General features: G+C 56.4%; 1 protein-coding gene across 20 annotated transcripts in view; it reads left to right on the top strand.

Annotated features, from left to right (window-relative positions):
• The window catches only part of OBSCN (obscurin, cytoskeletal calmodulin and titin-interacting RhoGEF), a 168,352-nt gene that overhangs the window by 68,351 nt on the left and 79,105 nt on the right, over window positions 1–20,896 (top strand). For 13 of the 20 annotated variants that reach the window (XM_063724835.1, XM_063724833.1, XM_063724828.1 and 10 more), the window contains 19 exons: window positions 4–270; window positions 362–628; window positions 714–980; window positions 2,099–2,371; window positions 3,183–3,449; window positions 3,668–3,934; window positions 6,238–6,510; window positions 6,933–7,199; window positions 7,842–8,108; window positions 8,209–8,472; window positions 8,776–9,039; window positions 12,254–12,517; window positions 12,879–13,142; window positions 13,720–13,983; window positions 14,519–14,782; window positions 15,147–15,410; window positions 18,840–19,103; window positions 19,624–19,887; window positions 20,247–20,510. In XM_063724835.1, coding sequence (XP_063580905.1) covers window positions 4–270; window positions 362–628; window positions 714–980; window positions 2,099–2,371; window positions 3,183–3,449; window positions 3,668–3,934; window positions 6,238–6,510; window positions 6,933–7,199; window positions 7,842–8,108; window positions 8,209–8,472; window positions 8,776–9,039; window positions 12,254–12,517; window positions 12,879–13,142; window positions 13,720–13,983; window positions 14,519–14,782; window positions 15,147–15,410; window positions 18,840–19,103; window positions 19,624–19,887; window positions 20,247–20,510 — 5,055 coding nt within the window. The remainder of the gene's footprint in view (window positions 1–3; window positions 271–361; window positions 629–713; window positions 981–2,098; window positions 2,372–3,182; window positions 3,450–3,667; window positions 3,935–6,237; window positions 6,511–6,932; window positions 7,200–7,841; window positions 8,109–8,208; window positions 8,473–8,775; window positions 9,040–12,253; window positions 12,518–12,878; window positions 13,143–13,719; window positions 13,984–14,518; window positions 14,783–15,146; window positions 15,411–18,839; window positions 19,104–19,623; window positions 19,888–20,246; window positions 20,511–20,896) is intronic. The other 7 variants (XM_063724832.1, XM_063724829.1, XM_063724826.1 and 4 more) reach the window with 7 other exon arrangements.

The following is a 20,896-nucleotide window of genomic DNA, read 5'->3' as shown; positions in this document are numbered from 1 at the left end:
CAGACATCCCCGTAGTCCTCACACGGCCGTTGGAGCCCAAAACAGGGCGTGAGCTGCAGTCAGTGGTCCTGTCCTGCGACTTCCGGCCAGCCCCCAAGGCTGTGCAGTGGTACAAGGATGACACGCCCCTGTCTCCCTCTGAGAAGTTTAAGATGAGCCTGGAGGGTCAGATGGCCGAGCTGCGCATCCTCCGGCTCATGCCTGCCGATGCTGGTGTCTACCGGTGCCAGGCGGGCAGCGCCCACAGCAGCACTGAGGTCACTGTGGAAGGTGGGGCATGAGGGGCATGGGGCTACTGAGAGGGTTTTGGGGAGGGGTTGCCTGGTGATGTGGGCACCGAGGCCCGATGTGTCTCTTGCAGCACGGGAGGTGACAGTGACAGGGCCGCTGCAGGATGCAGAGGCCACGGAGGAGGGCTGGGCCAGCTTCTCCTGTGAGCTGTCCCACGAGGATGAGGAGGTCGAGTGGTCGCTCAACGAGATGCCCTTGTACAACGACAGCTTCCATGAGATCTCGCACAAGGGCCGGCGCCACACGCTGGTACTGAAGAGCGTCCGGCGGGCTGATGCGGGCATAGTACGCGCCTCCTCCCTGAAGGTGTCGACCTATGCCCGCCTGGAGGTCCGAGGTGAGTCATCCCACGAGTCTTCAGGACTCCCCACTAGGGATGGGACAGGCGCTGGCCTCCCCTCACCCTCCTATCCCTCCTGCAGTGAAGCCGGTGGTGTTCCTGAAGGCGCTGGATGACCTGTCCGCAGAGGAGCATGGCACCCTGGCCCTGCAGTGTGAAGTCTCTGACCCCGAGGCCCATGTGGTGTGGCGCAAAGATGGTGTGCAGCTGGGCCCCAGTGACAAGTATGACTTCCTGCACACGGCGGGCACGCGGGGGCTCGTGGTACATGACTTGACCTCTGAAGACGCCGGCCTGTACACCTGCCACGTGGGCTCCGAGGAGACCCGGGCCCGGGTCAGCGTGCACGGTGTGTGGCTGCGGGCACGGCAGAGCTTGGGGAAGGGAGGTGTGCTGGGTGGGCATGGATGTGGGACCGGCCACTACCTGGGTGGCCCACATCATTCTCTGAGATTGAAGGGCTGCTCTGCTGAGCCGGGGAGGTCAGGGGAGCCTTCTGGGGGAGCCATGGCTTGGTGTGGTCCTGTGAGGCCTGGGTACAGGCAGGTGGACCCGGGGACAATGGGTCCCAGAGCCAGGGTTGGAGGCTGTGCTGTCCCTGCCCGCTGGTCCCGACATGGCCTGGGGATGTTGCCCTGTACCAGGGGACGTGTCTGCATGGAAGCCATCAGGCCAGTGTGGGGACACCAATGGGGATAGCCAGGGAGAAGCCGAGATGCCAGGCAGGGGCTGTGAGTAGGCCACGTCTCTGTCCTTCATGGGGGCCCTGCAAGGCCCTAAGGCCACTGGGCTGGCAGGGTGGAGCCATCCCTGAACCCAGCCCTGCAGCCTTGGGGGCGTGCGTGCCCTGGAACCTGTCTTGCTTTTCAGGGGAAGTTCCCTCAACTGCAGGGTGGCTACCTGGCCCCCTCTGTGTGTGTGCCCGGTCCCAGTGGCATCCTGGTGTGGGTGACAGGTGGTGTAACCAGCCTGTTTGTTGGTCCTTGACAGTCTTGTAACGAGATGGGAAAGGGCAGGAGGCATGGCGAGTTTGTCCTGGAGCTGGGACTAGCCTGCCTGGAGTCCCCTCATCCGGGGTCCTGTGCCTCCTCTCCTCCCTGTGACGACCATGGATTCTTCCTCTCTCTGCCACCCTGCTTGGAGCTCAGAGCTGTTGGTTATGCAGATGCCAGGGGACAGCCAGCTCCAGCGGAGGGGCGTCTACTCATTGGCTGGTGCAATGTGGCACCCTGTCCCCCAGGGCCTGGCCTCTCCCAGGGTCTGGCACCTCCCAGGGTTTGGTCCCTGTGGGGTCTGGTCCCTCTTAAGGGATCCAGCTCCTCCTGGGGTCTGGTCCCTGTGGGCTCTGATCCCTCCTAGGGTCTGGTCCCTTGGGCTCTGATCCCTCCCAGGGTCTGGCCCTTCCTAGGTCTGGCCCAGGGCAGTGCTGTCCTCTCTCCTGGCCTGACAGTCTCTGATGGCCCTCAGATCTGCACGTGGGCATCACCAAGAGGCTGAAGACAATGGAGGTGCTGGAAGGGGAGAGCTGCAGCTTCGAGTGCGTTCTGTCCCATGAGAGCACCAGCGACCCAGCCATGTGGACAGTTGGTGGAAAGACGGTGGGCAGCTCCAGCCGCTTCCAGGCCACACGTCAGGGCCGAAAATACATCCTGGTGGTCCGGGAGGCTGCGCCAAGTGATGCTGGGGAGGTGGTCTTCTCTGTGTGGGGCCTCACCTCCAAGGCCTCACTCATTGTCAGAGGTGGGCAGGGCCTGCCAGATGGGGGCTTATTACCTGGGCTGAGGAGTGGGGACCCTGGGCCTGTCCCCAGGAGTCCAGGAGCTGGGCCCCCCTGGCTACAGAAGCTGGTGGGGGTGCTTTTGGGGCCTGCCTCCCCCAGCTGCTGCAGAGCACCCCTTGTAGAAGCCGCAGGGCCTGAGTCACCTGCTGGATGCTGGGGGCGGTTCTTGAGTGGAATTGGGGTTGCACTCTTCTCTGAGCTCTGATACAGGCCTGGATTCTTTTCTAATCCGTGGTCTGAGTGCCCTGAGCACTTGTTAGCTCCCAGAGCTGTGGCTCACAGGGCCAGTCTGGCAGCACCGGCCTGAGGCCCCAGCCACCTGCTCCGCTGACATCACTGCCAGCGCCCGAGTTCGCGCCCCTGACGAGCACACTTGGTGCAGCTCGGCGGGGCACACTCAGAGGACGCCGGCGTGGGCCTGAAAGATGCCAGGGGATAAAATTCTGTAGTTTTTGATCTTCCTGCCTCCCAAGTCCCACCGTGGTGACAGTGGGGACACTAACATTCCAGGACTCTGAAGCTCCTGAGGGCCGAGGTCCCAGAGTTTGGGGGTTGCAGGTTCTATTGTCTTGGTCCCCAGAGAGTGAATGTTCTCAAACGCTTGTCCTTGCCCCAGTCCTGGTCATAGTGGAGGTGGTCAGTTTTGGCTGGGTCTGTGCCTGGGGCTATGGCTGTATCCCAGATGGTGGCTGGGGCTGTGGCTGCAGTCATCTGTGGCTGGCGCCGTGGCCCTGGCTGTGCTTCAAGGACAGCTGTCCCTGCTCCCTTCAGAGAGGCCGGCCGCCATCATCAAGCCCCTGGAAGACCAGCGGGTGGCGCCAGGGGAGGACGTGGAGCTGCGCTGTGAGCTGTCACGGGCGGGAACACCTGTGCACTGGCTGAAGGACAGGAAGGCCATCCGCAAGAGCCAGAAGTACGATGTGGTCTGCGAGGGCACGATGGCCATGCTGGTCATCCGCGGGGCCTCGCTCAAGGACGCGGGAGAGTACACGTGTGAGGTGGAGGCTTCCAAGAGCACAGCCAGCCTCCGTGTGGAAGGTAAATGCCGCAGGAGTCCCATGCGTGGCCCTGGAGTGGCCTCTCTGCCCTGGCGGGGCACGGGGCCACCCCTGGAGCCTGAGCTCCTCTGTCCCAGGTGGAAGGGCTCAACTCAGGTCCCAGAGCTTCTGCAGCCGGGCCTGGAAGATAATGGGGCTGGCCTGGGGTCTGTGCAGGCCTCACGCCCCACCTATTCTGCCTCCATCTCCCTGCCCCAGAAAAAGCAAACTGCTTCACAGAGGAGCTGACCAACCTGCAGGTGGAGGAGAAAGGCACAGCTGTGTTCATGTGCAAGACGGAGCGCCCCGCGGCCACAGTGAGCTGGCGCAAGGGCCTCTTGGAGCTACGGGCCTCACGGAAGCACCAGCCCAGCCAGGAGGGCCTGGTCCTGCGGCTCACCATCAGTGCCCTGGAGAAGGCAGACAGCGACACCTATACCTGCGACATTGGCCAGGCCCAGTCCCAGGCCCAGCTCCTAGTGCAAGGTGAGGCGGCCAAGTGTGCTTGGGCCTAGGCTTTGAATGGCACTGGAGACTTGGAGGTGGACAGGCCCAGCCTCAGTTTCTTATCATGAGGGTATAGGGGTGCACCCTGGGTGGTCACTGAGGCTCCCCAGCATGGCTGTGAATGAGCTGCTGGTGCTCACTTACTCGTGTGTTTATTTGGTCACTGTGTGTTTCTCCCACATGCCCCGTGTGCCTGGCCACCATGCGTGAGCTCAGCGTGTATCTGTACATACAGCATGTCACCCTTATCCCAGAGGGACAGCCTGACTCAGCCGTGCCAGGCAGCCTCAGGTGCTCCCAGGGAAGAACTGATGGTCATTAGGGTTGTCATTGAGAGTTACAGTGGCATTTTAGTCTTTTTTTGTTGTTTACAACAGAATACCTGAAACTGGGTAATTTATAAAGGAAATAAATTTACTTCTTACAGCTCTGGAGGCTGGGAAGTCCAAGGTCAAGGGGCCACATCTGGTGAGGGCCCTTTTGCTGACAGGGACTCTCTGCAGAGTCCCCAGGGGATGGCACAGGGCATCTCATGGAGAGGGGGCTGAGTGTGCTAGCTTGGGCCTCTCTTCCTCTTCTTTTAAAGCCACCACTCACATGGAAGCACTTTAACCCATTAACCCATTAACCCATTGATCCATGAATGGATTAATCCATTCCTGCCTTGGACCCAATCTCCTCTTAAAGGCTCTACCTCTTAATATTGCCACATTGGGATTAAGTTTCAACATGAGTTTCCATGGGGACATTCAGATCATAGTAGGTGACTGTTTGATCTTACTGTTTGGCTCCACATTTGAGTGGCAGGCAGAGTGAGAGCTGTCATTCTCTCCGCTCTGTAGATAAGAAAACTGAAGCTTTAGTGGGTCCATGGCCAGGGCAAGGTCATCAGGCACATTGGGATCAGAGCAGGCGAGGCCCAGCCCCCTCACTGCAGCCTTCACTTGGCTCTGAAGTCCCGGGCTGGTGCCCAGAGCTGAGTTTGCAGGAGGTCCCTACTGGGGTCTGACCACAGGCCATTCACAGGGTTCAGTATTTGAAAGGCCCCAGTTGTGATCATCAGAAGTAACGTAAACCGGAAATCATCACTGATTTTTTTCTCTCCAATGGATTTGGTGACCCTGGTGAAAGTATTCTGTTAGCACAGTAAAGCCCCATGATCTAATAAAGTTGGTACCCATAGTTAATTTTTAAAAAAGCCATCAAGAGTGAGAGTCATAAGATAACAAAAGATGTTCTTTTAAAGTTTAACATGGCTGGGCTCAGTGGCTTACGCCTGTAATCCCAGCACTTTGGGAGGCTGAGGCAGGTGGGTCACGAGGTCAGGAGTTCTAGACCAGCCTGGCCAACATGGTGAAACCCCATCTCTGTTAAAAATACAAAAATTAGCCAGGCATGGTGGCGCGTGCCTGTAATCTCAGCTACTCAGGAGGCTGAGGCAGGAGCGTTGCTTGAACCCAGGAGGTGGAGGTTGCAGTGAGCCAAGATCGCGCCACTGCACTCCAGCCTGGGAGACAGAGTGAGATTCCGTCTCTACAAAAATAAAATAAAATAAAAATTTAACATATGAGGATGTCGACTGGCCTGGTCTGGGAGCCCAAGCCATTTCCTTGTGTGCCATCCACTGATGAGAGCTCTTCCTCCATGTGCATTGCCCGGGCTGGGGTCAGCTTCTTTGAGGTGGAGTTGTGCCTGCAGGACACTCGTGCGTGCAGAAGGAATCTGAATGCAGGACCTGTCTCGATATTCATAAACGCTCATCTCTTACCATCCCTAATTCAACAGCCAAAAAACCTTGTTTCTAGGAATTCACATTTCCTGTCTTCCAAGCATTTGATTTAAATTTCAACATAAATGTAGCCATTTTTTTTTTCACACTCCTGTTTCATCTGTTACTACAAGAGTTAATTTCATGGCACAATTGTAATGATACACACAGCTGTGTAAGCAGGTTTGGGAGCCAACTGCTCCTGGGAGCACAGCTTGGAAAGGGGGCAGGAGTGTGCTCTCCTGGGTTCTCAGCAGGCTGCACTCACCCAGCAAGCCTTGCAGAAGGACTTCCAAGGTGCAGAGAGGTGGGCTCGGGGCTCTGAGTGGCCCTCAAACAAGTATCTTTGGACCGTTCAAGCTTTGACCCACTTACTGTTTTCAGAGTTCTGTCCCTGCAAACTTGTTAAAACACAGCCATCTTGCTCTGTCCTGGGGAGCGTCTGTCCTGGGGAGCACTGCTGGCCGAGCCTGCCCAGGACGGTGGGGCCCCTGAGCAGTCTGTGACTTTGCAGGCCGGAGAGTGCATATCATCGAGGACCTGGAGGACGTGGATGTGCAGGAGGGCTCCTCGGCCACCTTCCGTTGCCGGATCTCCCCGGCCAACTACGAGCCTGTGCACTGGTTCCTGGACAAGACACCCCTGCATGCCAACGAGCTCAATGAGATCGAGGCCCAGCCCGGGGGCTACCACGTGCTGACCCTGCGGCAGCTGGCGCTCAAGGACTCGGGCACCATCTACTTTGAGGCGGGTGACCAGCGGGCCTCGGCCGCCCTGCGGGTCACTGGTGGGTTGCATGTCCGCGTTGCACATGTTGCTCAGAGCTGCAGACAGGCGGAGAGGCGGATGACAGCTCAACCATGTGCCCAGTATCCCTGGGCTCACAGAGAAAGCACCATTGGCTTACTGTGGGGTGGGGGCTCGGAAGGCTGAATTGGGCTCTTTCAGGATGAATGCTTCTGTATGGTTTGCAGAACTGTGCTTGGCGTGGCCCGGGCCAGGCTGCATCCCCACTGGGGCAGGAGCCGCACGGAGCCTGTCCTGTTCCCTCTGCAGCCTTTTGCGCGGCCCCAGCATGAGGGTGGCTGGTGCGTGCTGAGCCAGGGTGTTGCCTGGTCTGCAGTGAGACCCAGGGTTTCTCCCTGTTGGCCCTTCCAGCGGTAGCACGACAGGATCCCACATGCTCCTGCTTCTCTCTCTGTCCCCCAGAGAAACCAAGCGTCTTCTCCCGGGAGCTCACAGATGCCACCATCACAGAGGGTGAGGACTTGACCCTGGTGTGCGAGACCAGCGCCTGCGACATTCCTGTGTGCTGGACCAAGGATGGGAAGACCCTGCGGGGGTCTGCCCGGTGCCAGCTGAGCCACGAGGGCCACCGGGCCCAGCTGCTCATCACTGGGGCCACCCTGCAGGACAGCGGACGCTACAAGTGTGAGGCTGGGGGCGCCTGCAGCAGCTCCATTGTCAGGGTACACGGTAAGCCCCAGCAGCCCCAAAGCCCAGCCACAGGCCAGGTGCCTATAGCTCTCTTCTCAGGCAGCACCGTCTTCAGGGCAGGGCATGTGCGCCCACAGGAGCCCAAGGCAGGAGGACCCAGGCTCCCATGCATCCTGTATGGGGCACCCCGTATCCTTCCTGGCTCTCCCTGGCACCTTGTCCGCCCTGCTCGGCTTCCGCCCTGGCCTCTGCCACCTGCAGGACCCGCCCCGCAGAGCTGTCTCCTCTGCATCCCTGAAGGGCTGTCCCTCTGTGCATGCCTGTGTCCCTGACCTCCCATCTTAGGAGGTGCCAGCCACAGTGGCTTAGGGCCCACCGTGACCTCATTTGACCTTACTTCCCTCATCACAGCCACGCTTTGAGGTCTGGGCTAGGGCTTCCAACTGTGAATTTGGCGGGCACAGGTCCCTGACACCCTGCCCTTCTGTTCTCCTGCTTGGTTCACCCTTTCTATCCCTCACCCTCAGAGCTGCCCCTTTCCAGAAGTCTCAAGGTTGCTGCCACAGGCCCCAAAGGAGAAGGGGGACCCTGCAGCTGATGTCCCCAGCCCTCCACCACCTATAGGGGACCCCAGTGGACTTCAGTCGGGGGAGGGCAAGCTGAGCCTGTGCCTGTCTGCAGCGCGGCCAGTGCGGTTCCAGGAGGCCCTGAAGGACCTGGACGTGCCGGAGGGTGGTGCTGCCACACTGCGCTGTGTGCTGTCGTCTGTGGCTGCGCCCGTGAAGTGGTGCTGTGGAAACAACGTCCTGAGGCCAGGTGACAAATACAGCCTACGCCAGGAGGGTGCCGTGCTGGAGCTGGTGGTCCGGAACCTCAGGCCGCAGGACAGCGGGCAGTACTCATGCTCCTTCGGGGACCAGACTACTTCTGCCACCCTCACGGTGACTGGTAAGCATCTCCGTCCACCCTGATCATGTGGCCCAAAGATGCCACTTTCTCCAGTGCAGGGGAGCAAAGACGATGCTCTCTGTGTCTGACTTTCCTGCAGCCCTGCCTGCCCAGTTCATCAGGAAACTGAGAAACAAGGAGGCCACAGAAGGGGCCACGGCCACGCTGCGGTGTGAGCTGAGCAAGGCGGCCCCGGTGGAGTGGAGAAAGGGGTCTGAGACCCTCAGAGATGGGGACAGATACTGCCTGAGGCAGGACGGGGCCATGTGTGAGCTGCAGATCTGTGGCCTGGCCATGGTGGATGCCGGGGAGTACTCGTGTGTGTGTGGAGAGGAGAGGACCTCGGCCTCACTCACCATCAGGGGTAAGACCGTGTGTCCAGAGCCGTGTCCGGTGTCCAGTTTTTTACCTCTGCTGTCAGTCGCACCCGTTCTAGTCTCCCCTGACTGTGCCATGCCCTTCCCAGCACATCACGGAATCCCTTCCAGCTTTCTGGGCTGTGGAAGGAACCAGGAGAACCCGGCATTTGCAGCCAGACTCCCACCCTCGAGGCACCCTGGGACCTGTCCTGTGGGAGTCTGTCTTATCCTCCATCTCGCCATGGCCTGTCCCCCTGTGCTTCTCAGAGTCTGATCTCCTCCATGTCTGTCTGTCCATCCCTCCCCAGCCATGCCTGCCCACTTCATAGGAAGACTGAGACACCAAGAGAGCACAGAAGGGGCCACAGCCACGCTGCGGTGTGAGCTGAGCAAGGCGGCCCCCGTGGAGTGGAGGAAGGGGCATGAGAGCCTCAGAGATGGGGACAGACACAGCCTGAGGCAGGACGGGGCTGTGTGCGAGCTGCAGATCTCTGGCCTGGCTGTGGCAGATGCTGGGGAGTACTCCTGTGTGTGTGGGGAGGAGAGGACCTCTGCCACTCTCACCGTGAAGGGTAATGACTGCCCCTGGCCACTTGCATGGGTGGTTATGTCTGAGCGGGTGTGCACATTCCTGCCTTGTGCCCACGTCTGCGCTGTGGCCTTCCCTGTCTTTCTGCGTGTGGTTCCTTCATTCCTTCAGTAGGGATTCCCCACACCTGCTGTGTGTTACCCGTCTCGGGAACAGGAAGACAGCAGAGAAGAGAGGGCTGTTTGAGCCCTACAGGGTCGTAGGCAGAGACAGAGGATGTGGGGAGAACCAAATCATTAGAAAAGTGAGATCACAGATCTTCTCCAGGGTAAACACTAGGAAGGCAGGAAGGCAATCAGGAGGATCCCCAGAAGCGGAACACAGACGGGAGTTGGGGGATGGCAGGTGGGCTGGAGTGCATAGCCAGGAAGGGGAGGGTCCATTGTGAGGAGGAGAGAGGCAGGGTGACTGTGGGGAGGAGGTGATGGGGGTGACTGTGGGGAGGAGGTGATGGGGGTGACTGGGGAGGAGGTGATGGGGGTGACAGTGGGGAGGAGGTGATGGGGGTGACTGGGGAGGAGGTGATGGGGGTGACTGTGGGGAGGAGGTGATGGGGGTGACTGTGGGGAGGAGGTGATGGGGGTGACAGTGGGGAGGAGGTGATGGGGGTTACTGGGGAGGAGGTGATGGGGGTGACTGTGGGGAGGAGGTGATGGGGGTGACTGTGGGGAGGAGGTGATGGGGGTGACTGTGGGGAGGAGGTGATGGGGGTGACTGTGGGGAGAGGAGCAGTGACAGTGACTCTGCGTGTATCAGCCAAGCAGAACAGCTGTGTGGAGTGGAGGAAGGGGCCCAAGACAATCTGAGATGGGGGCTTTGACCAGGACAGAACGTCCAGAGCCGTGTGGCCTGCCTGCGGCAGATCTAGGGTGTCCTCATGTGTGGGGGGTGGGAGTGGATCTCAGCCATGGCTGGGTCCCCTAGAGACGTGAGGCTGCAGAACTCGCCCTGGGCCCTGAACCTCTCAGTCATAGCAAGGAGAGGATTCCAGCCTCAAGCCACCAGTGTTCTCAGCAGAAGGGGCAGAGCCCTGCAGGCCTGGCCTTGTGTGTCTGTGGAGCCGGGACCCATGGCCCGGTGTGGCTGGTGGCGTGGTGCGGCGTGTTCAGGTGCTTGGGGCCTTGAAGGGCCTGGCTCGCTTCCGTCAGGGAAAGCACATGGGATAAAGCCGGCCCATGTGGAGGGCCCGGGCACCTCACAGGGAATGCAGGGAAGGACTCTCCCAAGCTCGAGGGCCTTCTTGCCCAGGACTCTGGTGGGCTCCCCTCACACCACAAGGAGGGATCCCTCAGGCCAGTGAAGGGTCAGGTCTGGGGGCCAGGCACAGCCGTCTGGATGCCAGTGCCTGAAGCAGGTAGCTCCGGTCACAGGCACAAGTGTTGTAGACCTTTGCAGAGAGGCCGGGCCTCCATGCACCTCCAGCGGTGTCGACAGAGCACAGACAGCTTCCATGGCGTGGAGGCACCACACCACCAGGCTCGCCAGGACACCCCAGAGGGGCACAGACTTCGGGCCCTGTCACATGGCTGTGTAGCATGTTGGAGAGACACAGAGACCACAGGGGCCCGGGGGCTAATCTGTGTCCTCCTCAGACCAGTGGCTGAAGAGCAGATGACCAGAGTGGACCCCCACCGGCTGCCTGAGGCAGTTGCTTCCAGAAGTGGGCAAGTTCCGGGGAAGCTTCAGGTGGTGGGTGCCCTGCTGGACCCCCTCTGGTGCCTGCTAAGAGGGCACCTTTGCATGCTGGAAGTTTCCACCGGACCCTGAAGCCCCAAGGATGCTCCGAGCTGCAGTTCCCCAGGGGGCGTCCAGGGGGTGAAGCTGGGCACTCTGAGGCTCCAGTCTCCATCTGGTGGGCTGGGAAGCCACCCAGCCTCACTGCTCAGGAGACAGTGGCCCTCGTCTGTCCCTGTGATCCATGGCTATCTCCTGCATACAGGGCATGTCCGGGTGGACGGTTCCTTCATGTATTCAGTTGGTCGTTTCTTATCTGCTGGACCCATGCACCAGGGCACCAGCTGCGTGGGGTTCCTGCTTGCATCGTGAACACAGGGTGACAGTCAAGGTGGAGGGCGGCACCCTCCTCTCTCCCAGCAGCAGGGTCCTTACTCCCTGTCTGCCCTGGGCTCTGGCCGCAGGAGCAGCAGGAACTGATGAGAAGCAGGAGCCTGGATGATTTCGTGGGAGATTTTTAGGCAGCTGATTTTGTGTCTTTTTCCTCCAGCTATTCATCAAGATCATGAGGCTGGGTGCGGTGGCTCACACCTGTAATCCCAGCACTTTGGGAGGCCAAGGCAGGAGGATCATTTGAGCTCAGGAGTTTCAGGCCAGCCTGGGCAACCCAGGGAGACCCTTTCTCTACAAAACATATAAAAATTAGCTGGTTGTGGTGGTGTGCACCTGTGGTTGCAGCTACTCAGGAGGCTGAGGTGGGAGGGTTGGTTAAGGCCGCAAGTTTGAGGTTGCAGTGAGCTGTGATGGCACCACTGCATTCCAGCCTAGGTGACACATTGAGACCCTGTCTGAAAAAGAAAAAAAAATTATGAAGGAGCTATGAAATAGCCACAGAATGAGGCCAGGGCCACAGTATAGTGTGAGCCACCAGGCTGGTCTTGGGCCCTTGAGCATGATGACAGATTCAGTCTGAGCCAGGATGGGCTGCGGAAGACCCTGGGGATGGGGAGATCCCGTTTGGTTCCGTCTCTGCCTCCCCATCTCATGGGCCCTGTGGCCACTGCATGTGTCTGACATCATCTTGGGGTCCCTGCTAGGATTCCAGCTCCTCTGTGTCCTGGGCGGCTTTCCCCTGCGTGTCCTTGGCCAGTCTGTTCTCTGCTCCTAGGGCACTGTTTCACATCCACATGTCCATGCTTTAATTCCTAGTTTCCTCCGGAGCGGGAGTGTGTCCTTGCTGAGTGTCCCCAGGTGTCTCCAGAGGGCCTTGTGGTCTTTGTGTCCTCTCCAGCCCTGCCAGCCAGGTTCATAGAAAGTGTGAGGCCTGAGGATGCCTCAAAAGGGGCCACACCACGATGCTAATGGGCTGGACCGCGGGAAGCCGCAGAGCACAGCCTGTACTCAGCACGCCCCAGGAGCAGCCTGTGTTCAGATGGCTTCCCTGTCTTCTCTGTGTTGTCCATGTCCTGTCTCTTCTGTGGGCTCAGAGGGTGTGACTGTGGCCATCTCTTGTGATCCCCCAGCCCTGCCAGCCAAGTTCACAGAGGGTCTGAGGAATGAAGAGGCCGTGGAAGGGGCCACAGCCATGTTGTGGTGTGAACTGAGCAAGGTGGCCCCTGTGGAGTGGAGGAAGGGGCCCAAGAACCTCAGAGATGGGGACAGATACATCCTGAGGCAGGAGGGGACCAGGTGTGAGCTGCAGATCTGTGGTCTGGCCATGGCGGACGCCGGGGAATACTTGTGTGTGTGCGGGCAGGAGAGGACCTCAGCCACGCTCACCATCAGGGGTAAAGATCATGTGTGGCCTTGTGGACCCATGGCTTGGTGTCTACGTGTCACTGAGTCATCCTCATCTTCCAGTGTGGCACAGCCCCTGTGGCAATCCCGGAGTTGTCTCTTCTCCAACTGAGGTCCTCCGGTTGTCTCCCGCCTACCCTTCTTGTCTAGGAGGTGTCCTCATGCTCGTGTTCATCCCTTTGTGTTCTCTGTTCTTCCTGGGCCATTTGCTTCCTCCCTGTGTGAATGTTTATTTGCTCCTTCACATGTGGTCCTTTGGCAGTTTGTGTGGCTCCTTGTGGGTGTCCATGTCCTGTCCACAGAGTCTTCCAGACAGTCTGATGATCTCAGCGACTGCTTGGTCCTTCCCAGCTCTGCCTGCCAGGTTCATAGAAGATGTGAAAAACCAGGAGGCCAGAGAAGGGGCCACGGTCATGCTGCAGTGTGAGTTGAACAGTGCAGCCCCTGTGGAGTGGAGGAAGGGGTCTGAGACGCTTAGAGATGGGGACAGATACAGCCTGAGGCAGGACGGGACCAAATGTGAGCTGCAGATTCGTGGCCTGGCCATGGCAGACACTGGGGAGTACTCGTGCGTGTGCGGGCAGGAGAGGACCTCAGCCATGCTCACCGTCAGGGGTAAAGGCCACATGTGGCCAAGGAGAGCCATCTTCTGGTGTCCATGTACTGATGTCATGCCGTCTGTCTGTACTCACCCCATGTGCTCTCCCTGCATTTGCGCCACCCTGTTCCCATCACTCTGCAGAGTCCCTTCCAGCCTCCAGAGCTGTTATGGGAACCAGGAGAAACAGGCCTTGCAGCCAGCTTCCACCCCATGTGCCTCCAGGGATGGGCTCCATCATGTTGTCCTGTTGGCTTCTGTACCTTGCCCTTCATGCTGTCCTGTCCTCCCCCCACAGAGCGCTCCAGAGACTCTCACGGTCCTCGTGTGTGTCTGACATACTCTGGCTCTGGCAGCCAGAGTTACATAAAGTGTGAGGACTCAGGAGGCCATGGAAGGAGCCACAGCTACAGTGCTGACAGGCTGGAGCATGGGAAGCCCCAGTCCACAGCCTGTGCTCAGCACACCCCACATGTGGCCTGTGTCCAGTTGGGTTCTGTGTCTTCTCTGTGCCTTCTCTGTGCCATCCATGTTCTGTATCTTCCATGTGCTCAGAGAGCATGATTGTGTTCATATATTCTGACCCTCCGCCAGCTCTACCCATCAAGTTCACAGAGGGTCTGAGGAACGAAGAGGCCACAGAAGGGGCAACGGCCACGCTGCGGTGTGAGCTGAGCAAGATGGCCCCCGTGGAGTGGTGGAAGGGGCATGAGACCCTCAGAGATGGAGACAGACACAGCCTGAGGCAGGACGGGGCCAAGTGTGAGCTGCAGATCCGTGGCCTGGTGGCAGAGGACGCTGGGGAGTACCTGTGCATGTGCGGGAAGGAGAGGACCTCAGCCACGCTCACCGTCAGGGGTAAAGGCCACACGCAGCCAAGCAGTGCCATGCTCTCGTGTCCACGTGTTGACTTGACGCCATCCGTCTCTGCCCATGCTGCATTCTCTCCCCATGTCTGTACCTGCCTGTGTAACTGCACGAGCTTCTTCCAGCCTCCAGGGCTGTTGTAGGAAGCAGGAGGAAGCAGCCTCTCTAGCGGGCTCCCACTGTGTGCCTCCGAGGACTCTGTTGACATTGTCACGTTGGATTCTGTGTCTTCCATTCTGTCACATTCTTTCCCCTGATACTCTCCATGTGTTTCTGACCCTCTCTGGGCCTGGGTGCCAGAGATTCCTGTAAAGCCTGAGATGTGAGGAGGCCACGGGAGGGGCCATGGCCATATGCTGTACAGTCTGTACTGAGGGAAGTCCCAGTCCACAGCCTGTGCTCAGCACACCCGCATGCGGCCTGTGCCCAGTTGGGTTCTGTGTCTTGTGTCTGCCATCCATGTCCTTCCTTTCTCTTCCAGGTACTCAGAGAATGTGATTATATCTGTGTCTTTTGACCTCCCCAGCCCTGCCTTCCAAGTTCATAGAGGGTCTGAGGAATGAAGAGGCCACAGAAGGGGTCACGGCCACGCTGCAGTGTGAGCTGAGCAAGGCAGCACCGGTGGAGTGGAGGAAGGGGCATGAGACCCTCAGAGATGGGGACAGACACAGCCTGAGGCAGGACGGGTCCAGGTGTGAGCTGCAGATCCGTGGCCTGGCTGTGGTGGATGCCGGGGAGTACTCGTGTGTGTGCGGGCAGGAGAGGACCTCGGCCACACTCACTGTCAGGGGTAAAGATCGTGTGTAGCTGTGTGGACCATGGCTTGGTGTCTGCACATCTCTGTGTCACCACCTTCTGCCTTCAAATGTGGCGTGGTTCTGTGGCAACCCCATGGTTGTCTGTCCTTTAACCAGGGTCCTCTCGGCATCTCCCTCCTCCCTTCTTATCCAGGAGGTATCCTCATGCTCATGTCCTTCTCCTTTTGTGTTCTCTGTTCCTCTGGGGCCATTTGCTTCCTCCTCATGTGTACGTTTGTTTGCTCTTTCACGTGTGGTCCTTTGATGGTTTGTGTGGCTCCTTGTGGGTGACCATGTCTCATCCACAGAGTCCTCCAGACGGTCTGATAATCACAACGACTGCTTGGTCCTTCCCAGCCCTGCCTGCCAGATTCATAGAAGATGTGAAAAACCAGGAGGCCAGAGAAGGGGCCACGGTCGTGCTGCAATGTGAGCTGAGCAAGGCGGCCCCCGTGGAGTGGAGGAAGGGGTCTGAGACCCTCAGAGGTGGGGACAGATACAGCCTGAGGCAGGACGGGACCAGATGTGAGCTGCAGATTCGTGGCCTGTCCGTGGCAGACACTGGAGAGTACTCGTGTGTGTGCGGGCAGGAGAGGACCTCGGCCACACTCACCGTCAGGGGTAAAGACCACATGTAGCCACCTGAGTGATTCCTGTCTCCTCCCACCTAACCCACATGATCTGTGCTCTCCCAGTGCCTCTTGATGTCATTGCCATCTCATTCAGTCACTCCCCTGCGTGATACATCCCACAAATGCAGCTGGAACCCACTTGGATGACCTAATCTAGGGCCTGGGAATATGGACCTCAGGGGTGAATAGGACAGGGACCCAAAGGAGAGCCCCACAGATAGATGTCAGGGTCCAGGAGAGCTGTCTGGGGCCACTGGCATCTTGCTGGGGCTTGCACATGTGCGCGGGCTCTGGGGCCCCAGGCCTAGAGGTGAGGGCCTATGTTTCTGCTGATGGACATGCACAGTAGGGTTGGGGGCTCACCGAGGAGGCGGTCAGACCAGGCCCAACTAAATCTGCTGAGAGTGTTTGAGTGGTTCTTGTGGTCATGCCAGGCTCCTGAAAGACCGCTGCCTTTATCTGCTCAGCAGACACAGCAGAGCACTGCATCTGGGTAACTTCACAGCAGATATTTATTTTTTCAGACTTCTGGAGTCTGAAATTCCAAGATCAAGGAGTCACTCGGTTGGTTTCTCCTTAGGCCTCTTTTCTTGGCTTATAGATACTCTGGTCATATTGGATTGGGCCCATCCTAACAACCTCATTTTACCTTTCAAAGATACTATTTCAATACAGTGACATTGTGAAGTACTAGGGGTTAGGATTTCAACATACATGGATTTGGTGAGAGGACTCAATTCAGACCATGACATTCTGCCCTCTGGCTTCCCACAATTAATTACCTTCTAACATGCAAAATACACTTACTCCTTCCTAGCAGCCCGTAATCTTAACCCATTCCAGCATCAACTCAAAATCAAAATCTTATCTGAATGCCATCTAAGTCAAGTGTGAGGGAGGTGAAGTATGAGTCATTCCAAGGCAAAATTCTTCTTCAGTTGTGAAGCATGAAACCAGACAAGTTTTGTGCTTCCAAAATGCAATGGTGGTGCAGGCATAGGATAGACGTTCCTGTTCAAAAGAGGGGAAGTTGGAAAGAATAAAAGGGTCATGGATCTTTTGCAGGTCTGAACCTAGCAGAGAAAATTTTACTAGATTTTAAGGCTGGTGACTCAGTACAGTGGCTCACTTCTATAATCCTAGCACATTGGGTGGCCAAGGCAGGAGGATTACTTGAGGCCAGGTGTTCTAGACCAGCCTGGAAAATGTAGCAAGACCTTTTTTCTAAAAAAAAAAAAAAAAAAAAAATTTATCATGTGTGGTGGTGCACACCTGGGGTTCCAGTTACTAGGGAGGCTGAGGCATGAAGATCACTTGAGCCTGGGAGTTTGAGGCTGCAGTGAGCTATAATTGTACCACTGCACTCCAGCCTGGGTGACAGTGAGACCCCATCTCTACTTTTTTTTTTAAAGTCTGAAAAATAATTCTCTTTGACTTAATTCCAGTCCTCCATGCCAAACAAAGTGTTGTCCCCAATCTCTCAGACCTGGGTAATATCTTATCCCCTCATCCTTGGGTAACAGCCTCTCCTCCTCTGTTCTGGGAAGAGGTGGTCCTGATCCCTGGACCTCTAGTGGCAGTGGCAGCCCTGCTGATGCCTTTGGGGCCATTCTTTTATTTTGAAGGATAAGACATGTTTGCAGCCATATGGTGATATTAGCTCATTCTGTTGAATCTCAGAAGTCTGATAGCCTTCCTTCATTTTATCCCACCTCAATCCAATTCATTCCAATCTGCTGGTATAAGATTATCAAAAACTGAGTTGGCCTCCCATGCAATTCATGGAGGTCCACACCATCAGACAAGAGGCTTTTCCAGATAACTGCATCTCTATTCCTGGCTTCTGTTGAGATGACTAATTGGATCCATAAATTGCACACCTGGTGCTTTAGCAAATGGTTGTCTAGCCACACCCTTGATGTTCTCTCCAGAACAGTTTCTCATTTTTTACCATGTGGTTAGGCTGAAGAATTTCCAAAGCTTCAAGTATTGGTTCCTTTTTTATTTACAATTCTTTCTTCAATTTATTTCCCTCCTCTTGCACTTTACAATAAGCAGCAAAGAGAAAACAGGTTTCACCTTCAACACTTTACTTAGAAATTTCCTCAACTAAACATGCAAAATTTTATTGTTTCTTAGTCCTACCTTCCACATGCAACAACACAATTTGGACAAGTTCTTTGCCACTTATTAATGAGTATCGCCTTTCCTCCACTTTCCAATAACGTGTTCTTTATTTCCATCTGAGGTCTGACCAGAAGCATTTTTAATGTCCATCTTTCCGTGAACAGGTTGTTCACAGCAATCTAGGTTTTTTCCAACATGCACTTCAAATATCATCCAGCCTCCACCCATTACCCAGTTCCAAAGCCACTTCCACACTTTTAGATAATTGTTACAATGGCACCCTGCTTCTGGTACCAATATTTGTGTAGTTTTCTGACTAGAAGTCTGAGGTGGAGTGTTACTAGGTTGACTTCCTCCGAGGCTTCTCTCCTTGGCTTGTTGATGCAGTCTTCTGTTTTTTCACATGGTCACTCCTCAGTGTGTCTCTGTGTCCTAATATCCTCTTTTTATAAGGACACCAGTCATATTGGAGTTGGGCACAGCCTGACAACCTCATTTAACCTTAGTTACCACTTTAAAGCCCACTTTAAAGACTGTATCTTTAATACAGTCATGCTCTGAGGTTCTAGAGGATAGGTTTGAACATATGAATTTGGGGGGACACAATCAGACCATAACGGGGTAGCCAGGGTGCTGCTTGCTCCATTGTACCTTGTGAGCTCTCACTCTGCCTAGAGTCAGGAGGGAAGAGAGGACAGTAGGTTGAAGGGTCAGAGGTGTGGCGTAGAAGCCACATCTGGAGTCTGTTGGGGGTTTTGGTGATTGAGCCAAGGCAATGTGTATCCAGTAAAGTCAGGACAGGAGCAGTGAGGTGGAGACAGCAGGTCCTTGTGTGGGCTGGGATGGTTGGCAGTGAGCCGAGGTATGCCTATGCATGAGCAGTCCTGGATGGAAGCCCTGCCTAGGATGGGTATCTCCTGTATGAGAATGGGGAAGCAGGTGTCAGGACAAGGAGGTGCCTCCTGTGAGGCTGGAGAGAGAGAGAGAGAAGAGAGAGATGCATCACATTATTGCGTATGTGGAAGTTGGAGGAGCCTGTCTTGCTTCCTAGTAATGATAGGACATGGGTAGGACAAGATGCCCTTTGAGAAGAGATCCAGGATGGAGCCCATCTCCCAGCCAATCTGCACCTCATAGGCAGAACACAGGAAGACCTCAGTCTCACGCAGTCTTTGGTCCGCCTTATCCCATGTCCTCGAAATCTGCTTCTGTTTCCTTCCTGGATAATCAGGTTGTGTCCCTCAGATCCTCCAGAGGGTTTGATGGCTTCTGTCCATGTGACCCTTCCTAGCCCTGCCTGCACGATTCACTCAAGATCTGAAGACCAAGGAGGCCTCAGAAGGGGCCACAGCTACACTGCAGTGTGAGCTGAGCAAGGTGGCCCCTGTGGAATGGAAGAAGGGTCCTGAGACCCTCAGAGATGGCGGCAGATACAGCCTGAAGCAGGATGGGACGAGGTGTGAGCTGCAGATCCATGACCTGTCTGTGGCGGATGCTGGGGAATACTCATGCACGTGTGGACAAGAGAGGACCTCGGCCACGCTCACCGTCAGGGGTAAAGTCCGTGTGTCCAGATCTGTGTTCTGTTGTCCAGTTGTTCACTTCCTGCCGTCAATCTCTGCTCATTGCAAGGTCTCCCCCAGACTGCCACACTCTTCACGTCATGCCACACTATCCCTTCTAGCTTCCTGGAACCAGAAGAAACTCTCCTGTACATCCAGATTCCCACTCCTGTGATACTGTGGGCCCTGTCCTATTGGATTGTGTCTTGTCTTTCATCTTGTCATGTCCTGTCTACCAGTGCTTTCCAAGGAATTTAATGTTCTCTGTGTTTTCTGACTCTCTCTGGCCCTGCATGCCATATTCAAGTTATCTCTGAGGCCTGAGGAGCCCACGAAGGGGCCATGACTGTGATGTTACCAGACTGAACAGAGGGAATCTACAGCCTGTGCTTGGCATACCCTGCATGTGGTCTGTGTCCAGTTGGGGTTTGTGTCTTCTCTGTGCCATCCATGTCCTGTCTTTTTCATGTGCTCAGTGTAATTGTGTCCATGTCTTTCTGATCCCTCCACCAGCCCTGCCTGCCAAGTTCACAGCGGGTCTGAGGAATGAAGAGGCCACGGAGGGGGCCACAGCCACACTGCAATGTGAGCTGAGCAAGGCAGCCCCTGTGGAGTGGAGGAAAGGCCTCGAGGCTCTCAGAGATGGGGACAAATACAGCCTGAGACAAGACGGGGCTGTGTGTGCGCTGCAGATTCATGGCCTGGCTGTGGCAGATACCGGGGTGTACTCATGTGTGTGTGGGCAGGAGAGGACCTCAGCTACACTCACTGTCAGGGGTAAAGATCCTGTGTGGCCATGTGGGCTTCTGGCTTGGTGTATACACCTCTCTGTGTCACCATCTTCTGCCTCCAAATGTGGCACATCTCCTGTGGAAACCCTGTGATTGTCTGTCCTCTAACTGGGGCCCTCTAGGTATCTCCTGCCTCCCCTTCTCATCAGGAGATGTCCTCCTGCTCTTGCATGTCCCTGTGTGTTCTCTGTGCCTCCTGGGCCATTTGCCTTCTCATTGTTTGTATATTGCTCATCTTGCTATGGTCCTTTGGTGGTTTGTGTGGCTCCTTATTGGTGTCCATGTTCTGTCCAAAAAATCCTCCAGACAGTCTGATGATATCAGTGACTGCTTGGTCCTTCTCAGCCCTGCCTGCCAGATTCATAGAGGATATGAGAAGCCAGAAGGCCACAGAAGGGGCTACAGTCACACTGCAATGTAAGCTGAGAAAGGCGGCCCCCGTGGAGTGGAGAAAGGGGCCCAACACCCTCAAAGATGGGGACAGATACAGCCTGAAGCAGGATGGGACCAGGTGTGAGCTGCAGATTCGTGGCCTGATCATAGCAGATGCTGGAGAATACTCATGCATATGTGAGCAGGAGAGGACCTCGGCCATGCTCACTGTCAGGGGTAAAGACCACATGTGACCACCTGAGTGACTTCTGTCTTCCCCAACTTAACCCACATGGTCTGTGCTCTCCCAGTGTCTCTCAATGTCGATGACATTTTATTCAGTCACTCATCTGTGTGGTCCATCCCACAAATGCACACTGAGAACCCACTTGGATGGCCTAATCTAGGGCCTGGGCATACAGACCCCAGGGGTGAATAGTGCAGGGTCCCCAGGTGTCAACAGGGAGAGCAGCAGGCAGGTGTCAGGGTCCAGGAGAGCAGTCTGGGGCCCCTGCCATCTTGCAAAGGCCTGTGGATGTCCACCAGCTCTTGGGCCTCAGGCATGGAGGTCAGGAAATGTATGTCCTTTGACAGACATAGTGATGGCTCAGGCCAGGCACCTC

Source organism: Pongo abelii, chromosome 1 (assembly GCF_028885655.2).
Source record: "Pongo abelii isolate AG06213 chromosome 1, NHGRI_mPonAbe1-v2.0_pri, whole genome shotgun sequence".
In the NCBI taxonomy this organism is placed as follows: domain Eukaryota; kingdom Metazoa; phylum Chordata; class Mammalia; order Primates; family Hominidae; genus Pongo; species Pongo abelii.
The sequence above is the reverse complement of the archived record's forward strand: the minus strand, read 5'-3'. Positions and strand labels throughout refer to the sequence as shown.